The sequence below is a fragment of the Lobosporangium transversale genome, assembly GCF_002105155.1.
Source record: "Lobosporangium transversale strain NRRL 3116 chromosome Unknown BCR41scaffold_10, whole genome shotgun sequence".
Lineage (NCBI taxonomy): Eukaryota > Fungi > Mortierellomycota > Mortierellomycetes > Mortierellales > Mortierellaceae > Lobosporangium > Lobosporangium transversale.
The window spans coordinates 609,063-626,466 of record NW_019028988.1 but is presented as its reverse complement, the minus strand read 5'-3'; the positions used below and the strand labels follow the sequence as shown (position 1 = coordinate 626,466).

General features: G+C 43.0%; 3 protein-coding genes across 3 annotated transcripts; all 3 read left to right on the top strand.

The window, feature by feature from the left end:
- Nucleotides 1-221: 221 nt before the first annotated feature.
- BCR41DRAFT_349779 (vacuolar protein sorting-associated protein 35) lies at nt 222-4,248 on the top strand. Its single transcript, XM_022023531.1, has 9 exons — nt 222-392; nt 629-725; nt 867-1,173; nt 1,302-1,509; nt 1,670-1,753; nt 1,862-2,353; nt 2,486-3,337; nt 3,437-3,838; nt 3,925-4,248. The coding sequence occupies exons 1-9, from the start codon at nt 294-296 to the stop codon at nt 4,159-4,161; spliced, it is 2,778 nt and encodes a 925-aa protein (XP_021883404.1). The 5' UTR covers nt 222-293; the 3' UTR covers nt 4,162-4,248.
- Nucleotides 4,249-4,367: 119 nt separating this feature from the next.
- Nucleotides 4,368-5,524, top strand: BCR41DRAFT_349778 (high mobility group box domain-containing protein). Its single transcript, XM_022023530.1, has 4 exons — nt 4,368-4,424; nt 4,715-4,884; nt 4,984-5,042; nt 5,161-5,524. The coding sequence occupies exons 2-4, from the start codon at nt 4,740-4,742 to the stop codon at nt 5,365-5,367; spliced, it is 411 nt and encodes a 136-aa protein (XP_021883403.1). The 5' UTR covers nt 4,368-4,424; nt 4,715-4,739; the 3' UTR covers nt 5,368-5,524.
- A 1,464-nt stretch (nt 5,525-6,988) lies between these two features.
- Nucleotides 6,989-9,171, top strand: BCR41DRAFT_16315 (acyl transferase/acyl hydrolase/lysophospholipase). The gene is made up of 6 exons (XM_022019669.1): nt 6,989-7,741; nt 7,874-8,038; nt 8,169-8,272; nt 8,383-8,500; nt 8,593-8,771; nt 8,865-9,171. The coding sequence occupies exons 1-6, from the start codon at nt 7,439-7,441 to the stop codon at nt 8,905-8,907; spliced, it is 912 nt and encodes a 303-aa protein (XP_021883402.1). The 5' UTR covers nt 6,989-7,438; the 3' UTR covers nt 8,908-9,171.
- Nucleotides 9,172-17,404: the final 8,233 nt, after the last annotated feature.

Below are 17,404 nucleotides of genomic sequence, written 5' to 3'. Positions count from 1 at the left end.
GAGTAAAAAAAATAAAGATGTATTCATCCTATCAGAGAGGAGTCAAAAAGGGGTCCAAGATGAATGATCATCTACAATGGTACAGACTGATATAAATTTTCTGGTTCGACCATGTGCCATGCAATAAACGTCACATACGATCACGTTGCACTATAGTCACGTGGAACGCCATTCCTTAAACGCGGCTGAAGTTGTCGAAAGGGCGGTTAAATTTGAACATAGTCTTTTTAGCTTGTGTGCCGCTTTTTTTTTTACCGTCATTCAACTTCCTCCCTTTTACAAGTCCACTCCCTATGGCATCAACAGCACCGTCAACAGAAGACCAGGCAAAATTCCTTGAGGATGCCTTGAACGTCGTCAAGATCCAATCGTTTCAAATGAAGCGCTGCCTGGTAAATTCATACAGTTAAAAAAAAATAGTGGTGCACGCTCTATTTATGAACTAGTTTACTGCCACGTTTCTATTTTACTGGTTGCAAGCCAATTGCATGTGCTTCTTTTTTTATCGAGTAACAAACAGCGACAACAACGAAAGGGGAATGCAGCTGCGCGTTCTTACGAAAACATGGATTCAATTACCAAATCAAATCGCTAAATTTTCATGCCGAATGGTAATATATTGTTATAGGGCAATAACAAGCTGATGGACGGCCTTAAACATTGCTCCACCATGCTGGCTGAGCTCAGGACTTCCAACCTCACCCCAAAGAATTATTATGAACTTTGTAAGTGACACAGTGTCGATTTTAAAAGTGTCGCCTCACTCAATGACTTTCCTACAGTTAATTAAATGTGACTTTCATGGACTATATACCATCACGTCCTAATGGTCCTTGACTTTTCCGTTTCGATTTGTTTCAAATTAGATATGGCGATCTTCGATGCTCTTCGACACGTCACAACCTACCTAAAGGAAGCTCATCAGAGTGGACGACACCATTTGGCGGATCTCTATGAATTGGTGCAATATGCAGGAAACATTGTGCCGCGTCTTTATCTTATGGTCACAGTCGGCAGCGTCTACATGGAGATGCCCGATGCCCCTGTCAAGGAAATCATGCGAGACATGATGGAAATGGCACGCGGAGTCCAGCATCCAACACGTGGATTGTTTTTGAGATATTATCTTAGTGGACAAACCAGAAATGCGCTCCCTGTGGGAACAGAAGATGGGTAATACTGCTGTTTTAGTGTGCTCCTGATATGTTTAAGGCGTGAACCATACGAGTAACGCGTACGATGATCTAGAGATTATGTTATTTACGACGTTCTATGCCATTCTTTATGATTTCATCTTTTAGACCTGAGGGAAGCATTACAGACTCAATCCAGTTCATTTTAACTAACTTTATCGAGATGAACAAGCTATGGGTCCGTCTTCAGCACCAGGGCCATTCTAGGGAACGTGAAAAGCGTGAAATGGAGCGCAAGGAACTTAGGATCTTGGTTGGAACAAACCTTGTCCGTCTTAGCCAGTTGGACAACGTTGATTTGGAGGTCTATCAGTCTGTAAGCGGGCATTTTTATTTTTACAACTATTATTATTATTATTCTTATTCTTAAAAAACAAAAAAAAAAAAAAAAAAAAAAAGAAAAGAAACATTGCTATTTATTGCTTATGTACGAATTGATGGCTGATGTATATTCGTCTGGGCGTCATCTCTTTTAGACTATCCTACCAAGTGTTCTTGAACAGATTAAAAGCTGCAAGGACGTCATTGCTCAGGAATATCTCATGGAAGTCATCATTCAGGTATAGAAAATATCGATTACATATACAAACGAAACAACTCATGAGAACCAGTATAAAGAAAAATTCAGAATAAAGCCTTATTGACGAAAGCTTCATTCTAACCTTTAGGTGTTCCCTGACGACTTTCATCTGAGGACATTGAAGCCTTTATTGTCAGCCACAGCTCCACTCCAGCCCAAAGTCAACGTGAAGCAGATTGTGATCGCCTTAATCGACCGCCTGGCAGCACATGCGGCTAGGGAAGCTGATAGTAACGATGATGTCGCTATTTCTGAGACACCCGCCTCACCAAAGGCGCCATCTGTTAAAGCGATTGAAGAGAGCACCGAGAAAGAAGAACCATCTGCCAATGGCGATAATTCTGAGGAAGCAAAAGAGGGCCTTGGTGAGAAAGCTATGGTAAGGTATGAGGGCCTTGGTGAGAAAGCTATAGTAAGGTATGAGGACGAAGAGACTGTGGCAGGAGAAGAGGACCCAGAGCAACAACAAGAGCAGCCAGCTTCAGCTCCTAAGCCCGTCAAAGTCCGCAGAATTAGAGGTATCCCTGAAGATGTCGAGTTGTTTGAGATCTTTTGGGACAAAATTGTGGAACTTGTCAAGGTAAAAAAAAAAAAAAAAAAAAAAAGAAAGTAAAGAAAAGAAAAGAAAACTATAATATCTTCTTTTGACATTGCTTCTCGATCTAATTCGATCCATACTAACTGCCTTCTTCTGTGATTTGATTTACTGCAGCGCCGTCCTGAATTGTCTATTCAGGACATCACAGCTTTACTAGTTTCATTAATCAACTTGTCGCTCAGCTGTTATCCCGAAAATTTGAAATATGCGGGTCAAGTTCTTGGATTTGCCAAAGATAAAGCCTCTGAATATAGTGAGAGCCCCGAATTGCAACATAAAGACACTGTCAGCAACCTCCAAAACCTTCTCACGGCTCCTATCCAACATTATCCCTCTATCCTTACGCTTCTGGAGCTTCCCAACTTCATCGCTCTTCTCTCGCTTCAACCTTATCAAACGCGCCGTGCCATCGCCCATGCTGTTGTCGAATCTATCCTGAAGAATGAGACCATCATTAGTACTCCCGAGGATGTCAATGGAATCTTGGAGATCTGCGCTGTCATGGTCCGCGATCAGAAGGATGGTGGACACAACTCAGGTCCATTCCGTAGTACTCGTAGCAACCGTAATGAAAGCGGCAATGTCGACCCAGAGGAGTTTGCAGAGGAACAGGGCCATTTGGCGCGCATCATTCATTTGTTCAGGAGCGAAGATGCAGATACACAGGCTGCCATTCTATCCGCAGCCAGGAAACAATTTGGAGACGGAGGAGAGCGCATTCGTTATATGTTCCCGCCTCTTGTTATTCAAGCCGTGAAGTTGGCTCGTCGCTTCAAGAGATTGCAGGACACGGATGAAGGATGGGAGAAGAAATGTTCCACATTATTCAGGTTCATTAACCAAGTCATTTCTATACTCCACAGCAAGGTCGATAACTCGGATGTTGTGTTGCGGTTGTTTTTGTTAGCCGGACAGAGCGCAGATGAGTGCGGATTTGAGGATATTTGCTACGAGTTTTTTGTACAGGTATGTCCTTTCTTATTATTACCTGAATATTTAAAACAGTATAAAAAGGAACACAGAGCATAGAAAGATACAATAATCTGACGACTTCTTGTGTTCTAGGCATTTACGATTTATGAGGAATCGATCTCTGAATCCAGAGCACAATTCCAAGCAATTACTCTAATGGTCGGAACACTACAGACGACATCTTGCTTTAATGTGGACCATTACGATACCCTTATTACCAAATGCGCACTTCATGGAGCTAAACTGTTGAAGAAGCCTGACCAGTGCCGCGCCGTTTACACGTGCAGTCATCTGTGGTGGGGCACCATGATCGTTGGCCAATCCGAGGAGGGTGAGGAAGCAGTTCAGCCATATCGTGATGGTAAGCGTGTACTTGAGTGTCTCCAGAAAGCTCTCAAGATCGCAGATTCTTGCATGGACTCGGTGACGAATGTAGAACTCTTTGTCGAAATACTCAACCGATACATTTACTACTTTGAGAAGCAAAATGAGGCAGTAAGTCTTTTTTTTTTTTTTTTTTGACTTTTACATATCACAAGCGGAGTTGGAAGATTAATATCTTTAAATGTCTCATCCTCCAGGTTACTGTCAAGTACTTGAATGGGCTCATTGATCTGATCAATACTAATCTGGGCAACATGGAGAATCCTGATCAACATCCCCCATCGACCAACTCGTCAGCGTTGCTGGAGAATGACCCCGCACACCTTTCAGAATATGTTTTGGCTCACTTCCGTAACACAATCTACCATTTAGAACGTCGTAAGAATGCAGGCGATAAAAAGTATGCAGATCTCGATGCTAGCTTAGCCATCTAAATTTCTAGTTTTCTTTTGACTTTTTTTACTAAATGTTGGACATGACAGTGAAGTGGATTGAGATAATATAAGCACAAATAAACGAGCAAAAGATTTTTTTAGTATTTGCCACCATTAATCAACAATTCACATGACATTACAAAAAAAAAGAAAAGAAAGGCAGTTTTTTTCTCTTTGTTCAAAGTTCTATTCAGCTCTATTAATATCGTGGTCATCCCTGACTCTCTGAACTTGTCCAATAAACTCCTTGTGTGTCTCAAGAGGTAAAGACAGCTTGATTGACAGCTCGTTTTTGTCATGTCTGTAAAATCTACTATATCCGTATGCAGCACACTTGTCTAAAGGCACGCACTAAATGCTCCTGAGTGTGGCTACTACGTGGTTCCGTCTTCTCTATTTGTCTCAGTATCATGAGAATAAGTGAAGGCTAGCATGGTGCTCATTCTACAACTCGATTCCTCATTTGTAAAAGTAGAGTTTGTCCATGTTCATTCTTTTTACTTAATTTTGGTGGCAAACTGTAACTAAAATGCTATTAATATTATTTGTTTAGAAGAAAAAAACAAAGACAGAAAAAAATGCCCAAGGTTAAATCTGCCAAAGCGATCAAAAGTACGAAAACCGTGGATCCCATGATGCCCAAAAGACCCCTTTCGGCCTACTTGATGTATTGTCGGGACAATCGAACTAGTGTCCAAATGGAGAACCAGGGGCAAAAACCTTGTAAAGTCTACTAGAATGATGTCTAAATTTTTTTTTCTCCCTTTTCTGTTTTGTTGAAAATACTAACATTTAAAAAAAAAAAAAAAAAAAAAAAAAAAGCTGAAGTCATGAAAACCCTTGGCCACATGTGGAGAAACTTATCTGAAAAGGAAAAGATGGTTTGTTCAAGAAAAAAGAAAAAAGAAAAAAGAAAAAAAAAAAAAAAAAGGTTTATACCTACTCTCGTTTGACTTGTCATTATTCTGATATGCCTCGTATTGTTTTCCTTGTAACCAGGGATATAGTAGGAAGCATTCGGAGGAGTTGCAAAAATATATCGAGAAAGTAAATGCTTTCTTTGCAGAGAAAAAGAGCACCGACAGTAGCCGTGGTGACGGCACCAGCTCGGCGAGATCAACTACAACGAAAAAGGATGCCGCTCCAAGACCAAAGGCGAAGGCACCTTCTACTTCGAAGAGTAACGAAAGGGCAAGAAAGGAGTAGTGCAGAAAGCCACGGAAATTGAGGATACGGATGAAATGGAGATTTGTGAGGAGTAACTTCTTTGCTTAGAAAGCAGGATTTGGTTTCGCAAACGATGTTTGATTTGATATGAGGCAAAGTATTCATTTACGTCTGCTCCAGAAGTAGTAAAATTGAGAGAATAGCACTTGCAACTTGATCATAAACATTCTCAACAGTTTAGTGTTTATGTTATATATACATGTACATGTATATATTATTTATTATGTTTACGTGCATCATTAACGTGCCTAAAGATCAGAGATCATGACTCTTCCTCTTTCACGCGCAATGATCAGAATTTTTAGCTGAGGGACTTTGTCAACAACTGCTCTCATTCGTCATTCTTCACCCAAACACCTCTCTCTTTCTCTCTCTCTTTCTCTTCTTTCCCTTCATTCCTTCATTCCTTTATTCCTTCATCTTTTCCTTCTTTTATTCCAACGCGCTTTTTATACACATATAACATTCACTCCCCATAATCAGTAACACATTTCATATTCTAACAAAAAAAAAAAAAAAAACTTTGGACACAACAATATACTTTAATAAAAAAAAATAAAATAAAACTAAAATGGCCTGCACAACCGTCCGCTCAGCGATTCTTGACAAGGCAGCACCCATAGCCTCCATCTTGTCAAAACCAACAACAACAGCTACAGTCTCCAGATCTGCCGCGCCTGCTATAGTATCAACAGCAAATACCCCCAGAGTACCGTTTGCTTCCTCAGCAAAAACCACAGCAACCACAACTGCAAACTCGACTGTAAACTCACCTTCAAGCTCCTCAGCTACAACGATATCCACTGCAACAGCTACTACAACTACCACATTGGCTTCCTCCTCAACGTCTTCATCGCTTTCTACAACTGCCACAACCCCCAATGCTCCTCGGCCAAGATTTATCCCACGCAATAGAAGATCATTGGTAATGGATCAATATGTTTTTTATTTTCGTGTTTTTTTCCTCTTTTCATTCGTGTTTGTCCGAGAGGTGTTGTTATATCTCTATGTGTATTAACACGCGAATATTTTTACTTGGACTAAAAAAAAAAAAAAAAAAAAAATTCTATACTAAATGAATGCAACTAGACGTCATCCGGTGGCGATAATAATAATTGGGCAATCCTCTTTCCAGGTTCGTTTTATTAATATATTGAGGGCTTGGGGATAATAGGAGCAACAAATAGGATGTGCATATGAAATATGCCAGCAACCACAAAAAAAAAGAAAAAAAGGATCATTGACAATCAATTACTGACGGGAGAAGTAAGGGAAAACCCAAATGACGAAAAAAGAAAAATGTGGGGAAGGTATCCTATCCTGTAAATAAATCCAGGCAGGAGACCAGGGCAATGATAAAAAAGATGACACTTTATGCATGTGAGACATAGAGTCAGAAAGAGCAGCTCATGTCAGTTAATCAGTTCGTGACTGGGAAAAGGAGTGCCTAAAAAGAGACGAGCCGGGAGTTTGAACCTTGGTTTATTATTTTGCCATGAAATCACGCCTTTTTCCATCTCAGGTGCAGGAACAAGACAAATTACAACATAATAATACATTATATTACAACACACTTACATCGGAACACAGCACCCGTGGAAAGAAATAAATGGAAGATGTAAAGCTCAGCCCCAAGCTCATCTCAAATTGTATCTCCAACAACTGCTCTCCCTCGTGGGAACTGTTTTTGGTTGGGGAGAAATTCGAAGAGATGAAAAAGTCTATTTTTTTTTCTCACGATGTTACTTACTGACTTGCTACTTAATACCAAAGGCAGATTGGTTCTTTTTTACTTTTTTTTCCCTTATTTTGAACGAGATTATTTGAAAGCGTAGAAAATTTTCTGACGTTATTATTGTTCCCATCTGCGTCTCGTCTGCACTGCGAGTGAGCGATTGTTAAATCTTGTTTTATTTTTACATTCGGGATTGCTGTGTGGATGAAGAAAGAGTTTATGGGGCTTAGTTGCAATCAAGCATGATTATCGTACTTAACCTGCGTTCTCTCGCCATATCTTCGCTCAATAGGTCAGGGATCGCAATTTGTTGGGATGGGCAAGGATCTATATGATGCCTATCCGGTGGCGCGTCAGGTCGTGGATGAGGCAGATGAAGCTCTCCAGGGCACACTGAAGCATGTCATGTTTGAAGGCTCACAGGAAGATTTGACCAGAACAGAAAATGCACAACCTGCCATTCTTACCACATCAATTGCTATGCTAAGAGTCTTGGAGAGTGAACGTGGATTCAAGGTTGAAGAATCATGCAAATATGCTCTGGGTCACTCATTGGGTGAATATTCTGCACTCGTCGCAACAAAGGCCGTGGGTCTCCAGGATGCTGTTAAACTTGTCGTAAGTTCTACATCGCAATAGCAACTTTTTTTTAATTTTATTTATTTTTATTTTTATTATGTTATTGTGCATTTTAAGCACTAGTAAGTGGAACTCAAAGTCGCTCATATACTATTTTTCCTCTCTTTCTAGAGGCTCCGCGGCGAAGCAATGACAGAAGCAGTGACCAACAAAGCAACAGCAATGTCAGCACTAGTTGTGCGACCTGGAAAGTTGGAAGCGCTTGTAAAGGCTGTTGATGAAATCAAGGCGACACTACCAGGTGGTGAATTGGCTGAGATTGCCAACGTTAACAGCGTATGTCCAACCGGATCAACATTATTTGCATTTGATCGCTTAGAGCCAATCCTTTATCTGGACAAAATCGTATTTAACTCTTTTTTTTTTTTTTTTTTTTTTTTTTTTTTTTTTTTTTTTCAAATTTTAGTCATTTCAAGTTGTGATCAGCGGCACAGTCCGAGGGGTCGACCATGCATCAAGAGTTCTTCAAGCACAAAAGATTGCAGCACGCGCTGTAGATCTTCCTGTCTCGTATGTCTTTTGACCGACATCTCCTTATTTCCTGCGTACCCAAAAAGTTGAGAAGCTTAGTCCTCTGGTTGTACTGATTACCACTTCTTTATACGCTTATTTTCTTATAGAGCACCCTTTCATTGTAGTCTAATGCAGTCTGCAGCAGATGCAATGAAAGAGGCACTCAAAGATATTCAATTCAAAAAGCCAACTATCGATGTGATTTCAAATGTTACAGCAAGACCTGTAAGTGGCTCTGTCAAAATTGGCAATGGGATAAAGAACACAAAACGGAGGACTAAATAATCTGATACTCTATGACCATTTTCAAAACACAGATCACAAAGATTGAGGATATCTCAGATTTGCTTGTGCGACAGGTTACGGGAGCTGTTCAATGGCACACAAGTATCGGATACTTGCGAGACCAACAAAATGTGCATGACTATATTTCATTTGGTCCCGGCAAGGTGTTGGCCAATTTGCTACGAAAAGAATACCCGCTAGATTTTGTGAAGTATGTCACTAGAACCATCTTGAGCAATTGCATCCTGTAAAAAAATTTTATGGCAAATACTAAACTGCTTTTTATAAACCTCTCTCTCCTTAGAACGGTCACGACCGCCGAGGACATCCAACAGTGGACGTTGTAAAATAATCCCGCCGTGTACATTTCAACCTTCTTTGAACCTCTTTGCAAAAAAAAAAATCCGTTTTCTTTTTTTTTTCCCCTATATTTGTATCATGCCTCACACCCTCCCCAATCTGCTATAGATTGTGAAACGAAATTGCTCACCTGTGTCCATTCAGATGGACACAGGCGGACACAGGTGGACACAGAAGGATACCAAGTCACAAAATTTTTATATTTCGCTTCACAAATCTTTTTCCACAAAATGGATTTGTGAAGCGAAATAGACAAAATCTTTTTATGGTAGAGACAGTGTTAATGATTAAACATGACAGTTTTTATATTGATGAAGTATTCAATTATTTCTGTTATAGTGCGTTGGTAGCCGAGTCGAGTCAAAAATGCTTTGATAGTGCTTTGATGGTGTTTTGTCTTGTTAATAATGTTGACGATAATGCTTTTTCCTGGATGATACTTATGCTAAACACCTTGGAATATCACAAATTTCACGACAATGGATTGCTTGTACATTGTATTTTCTCAGCCTCTTTTGGCTCAAGGATGCAGCCAACAGTTTTCTGCCTCTTGTAGCTCAGTTCATGTCTTGGTATTTCCGACACCATCACTACTTTGTGCTTTATTGCTTAAATTTGTATCCGAGGATATATATATATGTATATATAAAAAAAAAAAAGAAAAAAAAAAATTACCCTTACTCATCTACTCGTCCGCATCTTGGTGGCAGCCTTCGTCATTCCCGGTGTCTTTCAGAAGCTCTAGTCGAATGGAATTGATTGTCCGACCCTTGTACTGAGCTGTCAGTGCGTCTACTACCTCTTCGAAGTCTCGCTTCTGTTTTTCGGCAATATTCTTTATCAGATCGAAAATTTGACGCCTGCGCCTGAATGCCTTGTGACGCGCCTCTGTGAATGGCCATTTGTGATTTTCCTGCTTTGCCTGAGCAACGGGCCCACGGAATTCATCCCATGCTTCCCTGACCGTCAATTGCTTGCCATCGCCTTTCATGAGGTAGCCTTTATACCTTTCATCTTCCGGCAATCGTTGTGTCTGCTCTGAGGTCATTGGAGCCTGCACATGGCTATGTTGATATGGCTGTTGCTGAGGACATGGTGGCAATTGGTTGGAAAATAATGGCTGCTGTTGCGGTGGAGTGGCCTGGCGAGCTTGATATAGACCCTGCGTAGTAGGAGCCTGAGGAACCGAAGGAAAAGAAGCTAGGCGGCTCTGTGCTGGCGCCAATGGAGAAGGATTAAACACAAAGGGCGGGCAAGACTGCACATGATATGGAAAAGGCTGCCGCACATTTGCGCTTTGTTGCTGCTGCAGCGATTGGAGAAGTAAGTGGATTTGCTCCTGTTGCTGCCTCTGTTGCTCCTGTTGCTCTGTCACAAGGGTGGATAGGGCCTCGAGCTTCTGGACCGTCTCATGCTGGAGTTGATGAAAGACCCGCGCCTCTACCGACAACGTGTTAATGGCGCTTACCATAGTTTGCGCATTAACTGGCACATCCGCTTGGATGATGCCTGCTTGTCGGCGATGTACGTCGATGGCCCGAAGCAATTGATGTTGGAAATCCAGAAAGAGCTGGCAACCAAAGATTTCTGGTAACGACTCGAGGAGTTTGTTCTCCAACATTTTCCCCTTGTCGTTCGGCTTCAAAAAGAGCACTGCATCCTGAAGGATTACTCGCCTCATACGCACAAGAAGTTTGAGGAACCCAATGCGTGTAACAAGGGAGTCAGTGCTGAAGGCACGGGTCAATCGTTTCGAGCTCGTCTTCTTCTCGATTGGCGTCCAAAAAATGTCTTCGTCTGTCGGGACATTTGGATCGACCCCCAGCATTTCTTTGGCGCACTCCTCTCTCCAGGAGTCAGCTCTCTCCGGCATATCTTTATCAAAATTTTCCTCAATCCAAGGAAAGACCAGACGCTGGAGCTCTAAGGGCGGGGTGACCAAATCACGCTCGATAAAGTAAGGCTCATTCGGTCCAAACTGAGCCATACAAAAAGCGCCCCTGGTTGGGTTTTTTGGAGCATAGAAGTTCTCCATTTGCCCCATGACCCACCTTCCCAAGTGGCGAATATCGTCCAGGCTTAAGCCTCTTTCGTAGGCTTCCGAGACCCCTGCATGTCGGCCAGAGTGCGTAATTTTGGCCGAATGCACGTCGCAGGCACGCATTACAGCCGCCGTAGTGCTCATTTGGGTTCGGCCAACAAGCGCTTCCTTTCGGTTCTCTAACCGTTCTTGGCTTGTTCCACCCCCTGTTAGCACCTTGATGCTGTACCACTCGTCAGGGTCCGCAAAATTGGGAAGAGGCTCCTTGAACACCTACAATAGGGAAAAAAAAAAATAAGGATATATGTCACTTTGTGTAATTGAATGAGAAAAAATCATACGCTCGCGTCAAGACTGACGGCATCATTTACCTGGAACCGTTCTAGCATATAAAATGCAAACCCGCCCACGGTGCACCTTAAGAACAGCTTATGTCGATAAGCTGTCGCATAGAGTTCGACACCTTTATGGTTTGTCTTTCCACGTGTGATGCAGAAGACAAGCCCCGACGCCAGCTTTGACCCTGGCGCGGGGTGACGGGTCTGAATATTGAATGTGTTAGCCAGGTTCAAGTTTCGGATGTCCTCATCCCGCAGCAACATATGATGGCGTGCAAGGAGGCATAGCCTCTCCCTCATATACTGAAATCTTGTAACACTGTCGTAAGGTCGCCTGCCGCTTACTCCAACCGTCGGAAGCATGCGCCATGTAAAGGCCAACATACGCAGGTACATTTTAGTGTTGTAAGGTTCTCGTACGGCACAGGTGGCAGTGCGGGATAAGGTGCCTGTCGTTACTTTGTGATGGACAAGTTTCTCTCCATAATTTTTGATCGCCTCCGCTAGTGGTACATCCGTTCTTGGGTTTGGGGCGGGATTGGGATACGGAGCTGTCGAAGAAGACTGTTGCCTCCATAAGTATTGCAAAGCCTTCTTAACATTTGCGACTGTCCCCAGCGTGAGAGGAACAAAGACAATTTTGCTGCCATGTTTGTCCTCTGGTGCTTGCAGGATAACTACAAACGCAAAAGTATATCCAAAAAAAAAAAAAAAAAAAAAAAAAAAAAAAAAAAAAAATAAAAAGTAAAAATTTACAAAATCAAAAGATACATTAAGGTGGATGCAGGATTAAGGAATGGTTTATTAAGTCATAATTTAGTAGGCTATTTATATTGATAATTAACACTGAGTTGCGGCCATGGTGTCTTGTCACCTGGGGTACGCGTGATGGCGGAGCCTTCCCAAAGGTTTGGATCCCAGTACTGTATAACAATTTATATATTAATACATGGTTATCTTTACATACCTTGTTCTCTTTCATTTTCAGTCCTGATAACGGCTGCAGTCTTCCGCTTCGGCGTGATGTTCTTGCTTGAACCCCCAACAGTTACAGCTTCATGTGATGCTCGCTCCTCATCATTCAATGCTATATCAATCTGCCATTGATGTGGGTCGACTCCTTCAGGTGGCTCCATATTATCCCAGGAGGGAGGAGCCTTCTTACCTCTCTGTGCCAATGACCTCAGCTGAAGCTCCAGATCTTCATCCTGTTCCTGTTCCTGTCCTTGTTCCTGTCCCTGTCCCTGACCCTGTCTCCGTTCCTGATCCTGTTCCTGACCCTGTCCCTGACCCTGTCCCTGTTGTTGACCTTGGTCTATGCTTTGGCCGTCGTCGTCATCAACTTGCTCGCTGTTATCTAATGTCTCCAGTCTCTGCTCCATGTCGCTTAGTTCATGTTCGTCGATATCTGCCTCGACTAATTCGTCGATCTCTTCTCCCTCATAGACTGCGTCTTCCCCAGCCTGAGAATTCGAAGAATCTCCTCCACCCTGCTGGGCATACCCAATAGCGCCACGGTAGCAACGATCTGTGCCGATCAATCGCTTTACTGTTCGCTTGAAGACAACCGTTGTGAAGTATTCAAGCATGCGTTTCGCATCGACGCTACAGTCACCTTGATAATTTTCATTGCAGTATTGCTAAAAACAAAAAAGAGAATTAGCCAAGTCGTCTAGTTTGATAGCCTGTCTGAGATAGCTCATAGCGACATTTTGATGATCCAACATACCTCCCACAGCCGGAGCTGTGTCTTATATTGATTCACTGTCGTCGATGAATCTGGATCATCTAAAATCATCTGCAGCACACTTCTCGCCGACTCCTTCCGTGCGTTCGCCAGGGCCAGCTCTTCTTCTGTCAATGGACCGGAGTGAAGGACATTTGAGGATAAAGAATCAGCCTCACAACGCCTAGGGCGCTTAAAAGACTTTGCACTAACTCTAGCAGTCTGTGCCACTGGTGAAGGCTCTGGAGTCGTTTCGTCAGTCAGAATAACTCTTTTTCTCCTCGGTGCTGCACGAGTGGATCCAGTGCGAGTACTTGACTTGGTTGGCTTCGTCTGACTGGTGCTTTGTTCCAAATCCATGCAGGTGAAATTGGATAAAATCTTTTCGTTGTTGTTTGTCATTTTGAAAGTGAGCAAGCAGGAATGAACCTTTGAAAATGCGAATGTGCCGTTATTTTTCTCAGTTTTAGTCAGGGGAGAGGGCAAGTCTACTCTGTGTATTGTAGGTTTTATTGTTTTATTGTGTATATGAATGTATGGAGGAATGAAGGCGTAAAATAAAGAAGAAAGAAAGAGATCTTTAGCATGCCATGATGACATTGTTAAAATTTCGATGGATTTGATGTCAATTCAAATTTCAGGACAAGTGTCGGAGTAAAAGCCACAAAACGGACACATGTCTTGTACGTACAGACATGAAACATAATACCCTTAAATGGAAAAAGGGCTGGATTTGGCATCATAATCCATTATAGATTGTGAAACGAAATTGCTCACCTGTGTCCATTCAGATGGACACAGGCGGACACAGGTGGACACAGAAGGATACCAAGTCACAAAATTTTTATATTTCGCTTCACAAATCTTTTTCCACAAAATGGATTTGTGAAGCGAAATAGACAAAATCTTTTTATGGTAGAGACAGTGTTAATGATTAAACATGACAGTTTTTATATTGATGAAGTATTCAATTATTTCTGTTATAGTGCGTTGGTAGCCGAGTCGAGTCAAAAATGCTTTGATAGTGCTTTGATGGTGTTTTGTCTTGTTAATAATGTTGACGATAATGCTTTTTCCTGGATGATACTTATGCTAAACACCTTGGAATATCACAAATTTCACGACAATGGATTGCTTGTACATTGTATTTTCTCAGCCTCTTTTGGCTCAAGGATGCAGCCAACAGTTTTCTGCCTCTTGTAGCTCAGTTCATGTCTTGGTATTTCCGACACCATCACTACTTTGTGCTTTATTGCTTAAATTTGTATCCGAGGATATATATATATGTATATATAAAAAAAAAAAAGAAAAAAAAAAATTACCCTTACTCATCTACTCGTCCGCATCTTGGTGGCAGCCTTCGTCATTCCCGGTGTCTTTCAGAAGCTCTAGTCGAATGGAATTGATTGTCCGACCCTTGTACTGAGCTGTCAGTGCGTCTACTACCTCTTCGAAGTCTCGCTTCTGTTTTTCGGCAATATTCTTTATCAGATCGAAAATTTGACGCCTGCGCCTGAATGCCTTGTGACGCGCCTCTGTGAATGGCCATTTGTGATTTTCCTGCTTTGCCTGAGCAACGGGCCCACGGAATTCATCCCATGCTTCCCTGACCGTCAATTGCTTGCCATCGCCTTTCATGAGGTAGCCTTTATACCTTTCATCTTCCGGCAATCGTTGTGTCTGCTCTGAGGTCATTGGAGCCTGCACATGGCTATGTTGATATGGCTGTTGCTGAGGACATGGTGGCAATTGGTTGGAAAATAATGGCTGCTGTTGCGGTGGAGTGGCCTGGCGAGCTTGATATAGACCCTGCGTAGTAGGAGCCTGAGGAACCGAAGGAAAAGAAGCTAGGCGGCTCTGTGCTGGCGCCAATGGAGAAGGATTAAACACAAAGGGCGGGCAAGACTGCACATGATATGGAAAAGGCTGCCGCACATTTGCGCTTTGTTGCTGCTGCAGCGATTGGAGAAGTAAGTGGATTTGCTCCTGTTGCTGCCTCTGTTGCTCCTGTTGCTCTGTCACAAGGGTGGATAGGGCCTCGAGCTTCTGGACCGTCTCATGCTGGAGTTGATGAAAGACCCGCGCCTCTACCGACAACGTGTTAATGGCGCTTACCATAGTTTGCGCATTAACTGGCACATCCGCTTGGATGATGCCTGCTTGTCGGCGATGTACGTCGATGGCCCGAAGCAATTGATGTTGGAAATCCAGAAAGAGCTGGCAACCAAAGATTTCTGGTAACGACTCGAGGAGTTTGTTCTCCAACATTTTCCCCTTGTCGTTCGGCTTCAAAAAGAGCACTGCATCCTGAAGGATTACTCGCCTCATACGCACAAGAAGTTTGAGGAACCCAATGCGTGTAACAAGGGAGTCAGTGCTGAAGGCACGGGTCAATCGTTTCGAGCTCGTCTTCTTCTCGATTGGCGTCCAAAAAATGTCTTCGTCTGTCGGGACATTTGGATCGACCCCCAGCATTTCTTTGGCGCACTCCTCTCTCCAGGAGTCAGCTCTCTCCGGCATATCTTTATCAAAATTTTCCTCAATCCAAGGAAAGACCAGACGCTGGAGCTCTAAGGGCGGGGTGACCAAATCACGCTCGATAAAGTAAGGCTCATTCGGTCCAAACTGAGCCATACAAAAAGCGCCCCTGGTTGGGTTTTTTGGAGCATAGAAGTTCTCCATTTGCCCCATGACCCACCTTCCCAAGTGGCGAATATCGTCCAGGCTTAAGCCTCTTTCGTAGGCTTCCGAGACCCCTGCATGTCGGCCAGAGTGCGTAATTTTGGCCGAATGCACGTCGCAGGCACGCATTACAGCCGCCGTAGTGCTCATTTGGGTTCGGCCAACAAGCGCTTCCTTTCGGTTCTCTAACCGTTCTTGGCTTGTTCCACCCCCTGTTAGCACCTTGATGCTGTACCACTCGTCAGGGTCCGCAAAATTGGGAAGAGGCTCCTTGAACACCTACAATAGGGAAAAAAAAAAATAAGGATATATGTCACTTTGTGTAATTGAATGAGAAAAAATCATACGCTCGCGTCAAGACTGACGGCATCATTTACCTGGAACCGTTCTAGCATATAAAATGCAAACCCGCCCACGGTGCACCTTAAGAACAGCTTATGTCGATAAGCTGTCGCATAGAGTTCGACACCTTTATGGTTTGTCTTTCCACGTGTGATGCAGAAGACAAGCCCCGACGCCAGCTTTGACCCTGGCGCGGGGTGACGGGTCTGAATATTGAATGTGTTAGCCAGGTTCAAGTTTCGGATGTCCTCATCCCGCAGCAACATATGATGGCGTGCAAGGAGGCATAGCCTCTCCCTCATATACTGAAATCTTGTAACACTGTCGTAAGGTCGCCTGCCGCTTACTCCAACCGTCGGAAGCATGCGCCATGTAAAGGCCAACATACGCAGGTACATTTTAGTGTTGTAAGGTTCTCGTACGGCACAGGTGGCAGTGCGGGATAAGGTGCCTGTCGTTACTTTGTGATGGACAAGTTTCTCTCCATAATTTTTGATCGCCTCCGCTAGTGGTACATCCGTTCTTGGGTTTGGGGCGGGATTGGGATACGGAGCTGTCGAAGAAGACTGTTGCCTCCATAAGTATTGCAAAGCCTTCTTAACATTTGCGACTGTCCCCAGCGTGAGAGGAACAAAGACAATTTTGCTGCCATGTTTGTCCTCTGGTGCTTGCAGGATAACTACAAACGCAAAAGTATATCCAAAAAAAAAAAAAAAAAAAAAAAAAAGTAATTGTATATATAATAAAAAGTATCAACCATTAGTGTAAATTGTAACAATCAAAGATACATTAAGGTGGATGCAGGATTAAGGAATGGTTTATTAAGTCATAATTTAGTAGGCTATTTATATTGATAATTAACACTGAGTTGCGGCCATGGTGTCTTGTCACCTGGGGTACGCGTGATGGCGGAGCCTTCCCAAAGGTTTGGATCCCAGTACTGTATAACAATTTATATATTAATACATGGTTATCTTTACATACCTTGTTCTCTTTCATTTTCAGTCCTGATAACGGCTGCAGTCTTCCGCTTCGGCGTGATGTTCTTGCTTGAACCCCCAACAGTTACAGCTTCATGTGATGCTCGCTCCTCATCATTCAATGCTATATCAATCTGCCATTGATGTGGGTCGACTCCTTCAGGTGGCTCCATATTATCCCAGGAGGGAGGAGCCTTCTTACCTCTCTGTGCCAATGACCTCAGCTGAAGCTCCAGATCTTCATCCTGTTCCTGTTCCTGTCCTTGTTCCTGTCCCTGTCCCTGACCCTGTCTCCGTTCCTGATCCTGTTCCTGACCCTGTCCCTGACCCTGTCCCTGTTGTTGACCTTGGTCTATGCTTTGGCCGTCGTCGTCA